At 29.3% G+C, this 9,061-nt stretch overlaps 2 protein-coding genes across 2 annotated transcripts; both read right to left on the bottom strand.

Moving 5' to 3' along the window:
• Positions 1–406: 406 nt before the first annotated feature.
• LOC113867572 (probable xyloglucan endotransglucosylase/hydrolase protein 26) lies at positions 407–2,176 on the bottom strand. The gene is made up of 4 exons (XM_027502965.1): positions 2,017–2,176; positions 1,516–1,616; positions 1,162–1,355; positions 407–815 (listed from the first exon to the last, which is right to left on the bottom strand). The coding sequence occupies exons 1-4, from the start codon at positions 2,174–2,176 to the stop codon at positions 407–409; spliced, it is 864 nt and encodes a 287-aa protein (XP_027358766.1).
• A 1,975-nt stretch (positions 2,177–4,151) lies between these two features.
• On the bottom strand, positions 4,152–8,487 carry LOC113866801 (aldehyde oxidase GLOX1-like). Its single transcript, XM_027501600.1, has 3 exons — positions 8,077–8,487; positions 6,401–6,564; positions 4,152–5,334 (listed from the first exon to the last, which is right to left on the bottom strand). Exons 1-3 carry the CDS (start codon positions 8,485–8,487, stop codon positions 4,152–4,154), a joined length of 1,758 nt encoding a protein of 585 aa, XP_027357401.1.
• Between the last annotated feature and the right edge of the window lie 574 nt (positions 8,488–9,061).

The raw sequence follows: 9,061 nt of genomic DNA, 5'->3' as shown, positions 1-9,061 counted from the left end.
GCAAGTGTTTGAGTGAAAGTTATAAGACAAGATTTTGCTCAAATCTTGGCTTAAGGTTTCTTCATTAAGAATTTAATCACATTTAATAAATCATTAATGAATTTTACCTTATAAGAAACAAAAATTTAAAATAGTGTTTTGCTATCAATATCAACGAAAAAATTTTCATATAAACTCTGGTGAATTATTAATTTACTCTTTCATGGATAAGATAACATTGGAAGAACCCTTGAGCATGGAATGAAGATCAAAATAACTGAATTGGAATACACAAACCACTAATGTTACTCAGTTCTTGGGAAACAAGAATGAAATCACAAAGATTGAAATACAAATTAACAAATGGAACAATGCAGTAAAAAGAAAAAATGATTGTTTCAGCTTGCTTGCCTTCATCATGTCATGTTTAGAATTGTGCCTTGAAACATTCAGGAGGCATCTGTCCATTGAATCTTTTGGTATCTTTGCAATAATCATATATCATGTAATTATTTCTGACCCAATTCAACTGACCCAACTGGGCATAACTCAATTGCTTGTATGTCGGAGAAGTCCACCAATTTGCATTGATATTTAAGGCACATTGGCTAATGCTGGCTGCTCCATTCCACTTGCAAGCCCTTGCTCTAAAGTTATTCAATCTTGCAGTGAAAGGTGCACAAGTCCAATTGGTCTTGACAAGCCCACCTCTTGTGGCCCAGTTATCTGCATTCCATAGGCTGGTATAAACCCTCATTCCTTGTTTGTTTGGGTAAGCAATGCCCTCATTTTCATAGTTGCGGAACACCCTAATTGGTATACTATCAATATACCACCTGAGGTAACAAATTAATGACATAGATCATAATGCAATTAGAAAGGTATAACCTCTTCTTTGTAAAATGAATAATGAACAATGAATAAATCTCCTTAAAGCATCCATCATTTTCATTCTCTCTTTTTAAAATCCTCACTTTTTAGGCTAAACTTCAAAGGAGATTTTTCACTTTAATCATTTTTTGTAAAAAATATCAATGAAATAGAAAAAGATTATAGTAAATGACTTTTTTAAAGTAAAAGTCTAAAATATTGACACTTACTATATCTTATGGATTAAAATGAGAGTTTTTTCAATGGATACTTAATTTTGTGCTGGCAGTGTTTACTAGTTTATCAACTTACACAACTTCTGTGGGATTCCAGTGAATGGTGTAATTGTGAAAATCAGCAGTTGGGTCAAACCAAAGGTAAAATTGTTGCTCCCTGCTTCCATTTCCTTGTGTATATATGTTTGTATGGATAATGTATGGTTGTCCTGTAATGTTGCCCAAGAACTCAAAATCTATCTCATCATGCTGGCTTCCTGTAGAGGATAGCTGCACACATTTGTGCCATGAAGCATTAGCACTTAACCATTTGTAAAATCTATATACTATTAATTTCACTTTAATTACTGATAGTTCTGAAGTTCTACCATATAATCATTATTGCTATTGTTGTTGTTTAATTATTAGACCTTTAGCTTAGTGAACTTACATAGTATGCTGTCACTGTTCCTGCAGAATTACCAGGCACCAGCTTGATTAGAGATTCAATACTTCCAAACAAGAATGCTCTCTTTGTTTGAGCTGCGGATCCTGAAATTCAAAAGCAACACAAAATATTTCCAGTTAAAAAATATAGAGGAATTCATGTAGCTATTTTTTATTACTATTGTTAACACAATGTTTAGATTGGTTACAAATCTTGTCTAAAACTGCTGCATGGATAGAGCAGTGATTAATTTTATCTCTATTTCTCTGATATATTTATTTATAGTTGAAAGCAATTGGATTAGATCATTATAGCCTTTCATTTCTAAGACTAATCAATTTCAACATGTTAAAAAAGCAACATGCTTGCAGTTTCATATTATTTTCTTGATCATAGATGCAACTCTTTAATTTCTACTGCCAAAGATATATATATATATATATATATATATATATATATATATGTTGAAATAATTTAAATTGGATGCAAGCATGGATTTTTTACCTGATGTTTGATCCAACACAAGCTGAAGATCTTCACCCTGCATTAATGCATGTTGAGAACCCCAAGTGATGTACATGCTTTTGGAAATGGTGGCATCTATGATCCCAGGTGAGACTGCAAAGAGGAACAAAGCTACCAACAAAATTTCAAATTTTGCCATGCTAACACCCATTAATAACTTCTGCTTCTGTTTGATGTTCTATTGATTGAAAACTTGAATGCTTTATATTCATGTTCGTGATGTCTTTATATAGCAGAAGCTATGTGACATTATATTTGAAATATTTAACTGATTTCAAAGTATATTGACCTTTTCATAGGATTTGACTTTATGAAATTATTTTTAAGAAGGGAGAGCCAAAAGAATTTATGTCAGTTATCACAAATAAGTTTGACAAGCAACAAGTAAAATCTGGGCACTTCTGTTTTCCTTTATTTCCTGGGTCTTGGGGCAATTTTTTAATAAACATTAAGTGAATATTTTTTTGGTGAAAAAACACTAAATATACACGATTAAATGCTTCACATTATTTTTAATGTTTTTTTATATAATAATATTTTGTTTTCAATACAAATATTTCTTTTCTTTAACAAATAGCCTTAAGTCATTGTTTAATATTTATTTTTTTTATTTATAGATCTTCTATTATATATATGTTTCATAGACACAAGCTATGAAGTTAAATGTAAAATATATATTATTTGACATTTAGTATAGTATATTTAATAATTTTCGTTTTATGTATTTACGAGTATACAATATAAAACTCATTTATTTTTTAATAGTGTTAATATCAATTTTTGAGATTAAATATTAAAACTATTGAGTTTTTATTAAAAATATAAACGTGAAACCACTTTATTTTGTACTAAAAATTTCTTATTTTTAAATATTTAAAATAATTTCAAAGAATAATAGTAACAGAGTTGTTATAAAATTGTAGCAATTGAACATTAATAATATTAAATGCTGTTTTTTTTTTTAAAATTACTTTAATTTTTTAATCAATGTGTTGTGGTTACTTGTTATATTTTTGTGAAAAATGTTACATAGCTGGAACGCGGAGAGAGTAGAATGTCGTGCATAGGACTATGAAGCTATTGTGGAGTCATTACCAAAACGAATAAGAGAATCCTAATTGTGTGGTCGTGCAAGCCTGAATGAGGAATTAACATATTCTTTAATAAAATAAAAATTTAGTCTCTATGTATAAGACAGAATATATGTTTTTTTCATCCTTACATAAAAATATAGTTATGATTTTTTTTGCATTTATTAAAGTTACCATGATATTATTAAATGTTTATTGAATTGGTAAATGTTATATGATGGTAAGAATTAACTCTACAAAAGTTTGGTAATTTACAAACAATAATACATCATTTTTTTTTAATGTAAAGACCAAAATAAAAAAACAACATCAAGCATCAAGAACAAAATAAAGAATTTATATTTGTATTGGCCACATTGCTTTGGGCTGACTTTAACTAACAACGACATCAACGACATTCCTGTTAAAAACTAACAACATTATTTACTGGGTGAAGATATATATATATATATATATATATATATGTGTATTCAAAAAGGATTAGAATAAAAAAAAAAAAAACTAAAGGAAAAAGACATTGACAAACTAAGAGCATGTTTGTTTTTTAGTTTTTAAAAATAAAATATAGTACAAATTTATACTATATTTTATTTTTAAAAACTAAAAACTCTTTTTAAAATAGAAAACAAATATACACTAAAAGTTTACATTTTGAGAGACTAATTTGTTGTTAGAACATAGCCACACTGAAGTATAGGTGTAAAGGAATTGTAGGAGATTTAAGTATTTATTTTTAAGTTTAAGCTGAAAGAAAATAAACACAAAATTGATTGTAAAGTTAATACTTTTAAACAATTAAAATGAATAATTTTTCTTATACCTGATAAGTTTGATGGTAGAATTTCTAAAATTAATTATTGTGCATGAACTAAAATAATATAACTTTTATAAAATAAAAAGTGTGATCATGATACCATCATTATTCTCTTTCAATATTTGTACATAAAAAATGAAGAATTTCAAAATACTACAACAAAATTTCTTAAAAACTGTACATGTAATCCTAAAACTCAGTTAGTAAACCTACGCAATGTGCACCCACATTCCCTTGCTAGGCACCCCATGATGGACAACGAAGAGCAAGTAATATCCTGGAGGAGCAACCTCACCAAATGGTGGTGCTCTCGATCTAACCTTGTAAATTCCTTTGGACTTTTGAACAATTCTCATGGTCTCAAGGACTACAAGCCTTTGATTCATAGATACCCCATGAGTAGTGAAGGGTGGAAAATACATGGTGACCTTAATATCATCCTTGGTCAACACATGATCTCCATCTTGTATTGAGAATTCTATCCCAACTTTGCTACCATATATTAATTTCTTCATTGAAAACTGCTCAATAATATTGGGTCGATACTTGTCTAGATTTTGGTCCAGGTAAGGAGGAGAAAAAGCTTCAACCCTGGTCTCAGTTGGGAACTTATCCGTGTCTTTGTAAGTATTATGAGTGTTGCTACCAGCAACCCATATTTTGCCACTAGGAAGCACTGCTGAGGATGAGTGGTACATTCTAGCTATCATAGAAGGCTTTAACACCCTAAACCTTTGACCCTTAGCCTTTTCTGGGCTATACAACACTGGAGTGAAATTAGGTACCTCAGCATCCCACCATGCAGCTGTGCCATTTTGTGCACCATTGATGAACAAGAGTTGTCCATTAGGGAGTATAAGAACATCACCCATGGTTCTCCTTGAAGGCATCTTTTCAGTGTTCCATGTAGGGTTAGGGTCCGTAATGATCATCCTATTGCAATCTTGAAGAGCTGGCACAAACACTTTTCTAGTCTCAGCTAAATTAAAAGCATCATAAGTGTTACCACCGCATACAATGACCTCTGCCTTGATGGTAGCACCATTGCCATTGGTGCCATCAAGTTTGATAGGGAGGAGAGCAGACATGCCTGAAGCTGGGTAGTTTCTAGAACCACCAGGTAAGACAGGGAAGGTTCGAACCACTTTGTTGGTGTTAGGGTTAAGGAGGAGAGAGCGATTGTTAGCAAAGATAAAGAGATTGCCATCTACTGAGAGATGGACAAAAGGGTAAAGATTATTTTCATCAATGTCTGAAGTTTCATAAAGAAATGGAAAAAAGTAATTTTTCCCACTAACTTGACCTTCCTTTGGAATGAACTCATAGCTAAAAGATTTGCGACCTCCTATCACAATAAAATCTCCATTGGGAAGAATTGCTTGAGTTCCATACCTACCATATAAAAGTAAAACGAAAAAACCAATAATGTATGATTAGTAAAAGAAAAGTAAAAAACAAAATAATACGAGTAAAGTGATTAATTATCTATGATATCATTATCATATATATGATTTATTTTTTATAAACATAAACAAAATTATCTCTTTGATTAATTTGATTGCTAATATTTTAGTTCCTTCACTTAACACATTTAGTATTTGATTGCTAATATTGTAGTTTCTTCATTTAAGGTAGAACTTAATAGACATAAAAAAAGATGAAAAATAACATAAATTCTATTTTGTGAAACTCAACACATTTAGTATTGGAACATGAAGTGGTAAAGTTAAAAAGAAATATTTATCTTTAATTTTAATATAATGAAAACAAACAAACAATAACATTCATGAGAGTGTGACGATTCATATGCATGTATACAAAAATGAGAAAAAAAAGTATCACATTTAATTTTAAAAGTGATAGACACATAAAGAGAAAGAATGAGATATACATATACAAATTATAAGGATTAAAAAAAATTAAGTGAAATTTATTAAAAAAATACATTTAGTATTGGTTATTTGATGTTCAAATTATTAATAAAAAGCTTAACAATATACTTAATTTTTGTAAATATAATTAAAGTAGATTTTTTAATTAGTTTTAAATTTTATAATTTTTTAAAAATATTTATATTATGGATGACACAACTATACTAATTAACCATATATATCATGGATAGCCGGGATCCGACGTTGATTTCCTATTTTTTTTATTTATTTAAATGTCAGCTCCATGTTTTGGGTGGCCCATCTGGTTAGTTCAGCTATCACTGCTGGAAGCCCCTGCGGTTGTTCGGCTGCGTACTCCCCGTTCGCGTATCTCACACTCCCCATCTTTTTTTTTTTTACAAGCATTTCAAAATGACATTTAATATACAAATTACAGCATATTATAAACTGTGATTTGAATTATTTAAAAGTTATAAAGGTTGAAATCAATTATTTGAAAAAAAATTAATTATATTTATGAAAAAAAGAATAGTAATGTTTAGTGGACAAATACCGTAATTACATACCATCTTTCCTCTAACAATGTATTGTTATATTCCCTCCAATCACAGTTTTGGCAATGCCCACCAATGTATCTCATCGTTTTTGCTCCGACGAGGAAACCACCGGAACTCACGAGGGTGCCATCAGGTGCCAGTCCTCCACTTGAGCACCATGGATCTGCTACTACCTGCACCAAATGTTGTTGACATAATGCCATGCAATTAATCAATTTGTACCCTTTAATTTGAAAGTTTCATTAATGAAATCTCATTCTCTATCCGTTAAAACTCAGGTTTCCTTTAATATATCATTTTATTAAATGAAAATTTGACTGCTTATTAAATTTTCACTCTAATACTGCATCATATTAGCAAATACTTTTATTGAAAAAAAAAGTATATTATTGCATATCATAGAATGAGTATAATTTTATTGATTTAATGTTTAATATATTTTTTAAAATATTAAATTTAATCTTTAAAATTAAGCATAAATAATAAAAAATAATAAATTTTTATCAAAAATATTTATCAGAATACAAAATGTATTATATTTTAAAAAATTATTTTAAAATATTTAATATTAATTGTAAAGGATAAGATTAACAAATCATTCTTTTGGCTATTAGGATATATAAAAATTTGAAAGAAAGAAAGAAATATTAGAAAAATAATAAATATAATAAGTGATATGATATGTTAAAGAGTAAATCTTCACTTTAATCTTTGAAATATATTATGCTGTGAAAATTATTTTTTTACACTTATAATTTTAAATATTAATTTTTAGATTAAAAGTCATTAATTATTTTTTTCGTTAAAAAATATTAAAATATAATAATAAAATAATAATTTATCACGTTAAATGATATATTAAAATTTACTTTTAATATAAAATAATGTTATTTTAAAATTTTCCAAAAATAATTCAATTTTATCCTTATTTTAAAAAAAATTTAAGCTTTAACATGATCTTTTCATCTTGTACCTTTTTCTGTTTTATTTTATTTCGTGAGAAGATTATGCTATGACCTTTGACTCCAATAGTGAGAGTTATGGTATTCGAGATCTCCAAAACGAGATGAATTAGAAGGTAGAAGGTAGAAGTGAGGAGCATTATGGTGTTTGAAATTGTAGTTGGGAAGAGTGGTAAAGTTTTATTGGAGCTTTGGTAGCTTTTGAGATCCCAAAACACGATGGATGAAAAGGAATAAGGTATTAAGTAGTGAATACTATTATGGATGAGAAGTAGAAGAGTTACAAAAAAATTCCTTGCTAGAGTTGATATTTATGGCTATAAAAAAATCAAAACAAGTACTGTGGGTAAAATAAAAGAAGATAAAATAGAAGGAAAGAAGAGAAAATAATGTGAAACTTAGAAATTTCACAGGTTAAAGAAGAAATTAAATTACTTTTGAGATATCTTAAAACAACACTGTTTTATTTTTAAAATAAACTCTAATATATATTATTTAACGTGATAAATTATTATTTTGTTATTACATTTTAATAATTTTGTACGACAAAAGCAAAAATAATTGACGATTCTTACTTTTAACAACTTACATTTTAAATTATAAATATAAGTGACTAATTTGCATGTTATATTAAATTGTAGGGATTAAAGTGAAATTATTTTAGTGTTTATCAACCATAATTATTTTTTTAGAATGTTGAAAGGATATAAAGATGAGACGAACCTTGAGTGGCCTAACTTGATTTGTCTCAATATCATATTCCATTGAATGAGCAAAACAATCAAGTTTTTCTTGTCGAGTCTGGCCATCTATGTATGGAACACATGGTTCCCCTGGTGGATATTTCAGTCTAGAGACTCGGTAAACGGTGGCATCATAGACAATCATCTTGTTTGTGGGCATCAAATTGATTTGCATGGCGGATACACCAGAGTCCCGAGAAATCAAATCCCAATGCCCTAAGGAATTTGTTTCGAAATCAGGCTTGTCAGCATTGAGACCCTCAACAGCAACATTTTGGTCAACTCCTCCATAGATGGGAATTCTCTGTAAAGGAATCTTGTTTTTGTGTTTGGCATCCACAGCAATGAACAAGAACGTGAGAATCAAAAGAGCATTGTGCAAAAGAGCCATTGTTTTGTTGGGTAAAGGTGTTTGATGAGAAACCTGAAAGAGGGATATATATAATATATTGGACCAAACACACTTTTATTTTATGTATCCTTAGTTAGCTTTCTGTCTAATAAACCTTCACGTGGGCTTCAACATAGCCATTGGTTGGTTAAGGCATTTACAAAAATAGCAAATGGATTTTAGCCATGTTTACAAAAGACGGGCTTATAAACGGTAGCTAGGTAGCAGTTTTTGTGTTAAGGCATTTCTTTCCAACAAAAAATCCACCTTAGATAATTGTGGTAGCTAGATATATCATGAACTAATGACTATCCCAAAACTTCAAGCTTTTAGGCAAGGACTCAAACACTTTAGAGAAAGTGCTGTACAGTATGAATATGGAATTTGTACCTAATAATAATTCTCATGATTCACCCCATTAGGCTTAAAACATAGATAGTGCATGAGCGTAGTTAACATGTGCTGAAATTTAACTTTTTATTATTAAGGTGATCGACAAGAATATGAGATGACGGACCATGAATTTGATAATACAATAACTATGACACTACCATGTGAAATATTATAAAATTAT

This window comes from Abrus precatorius, unplaced genomic scaffold, assembly GCF_003935025.1.
Source record: "Abrus precatorius isolate BTA unplaced genomic scaffold, Abrus_2018 Scaffold5, whole genome shotgun sequence".
NCBI lineage: Eukaryota > Viridiplantae > Streptophyta > Magnoliopsida > Fabales > Fabaceae > Abrus > Abrus precatorius.
Note: the sequence above shows the minus strand (reverse complement) of the source record. Positions and strands in the feature narration are given on the sequence as shown.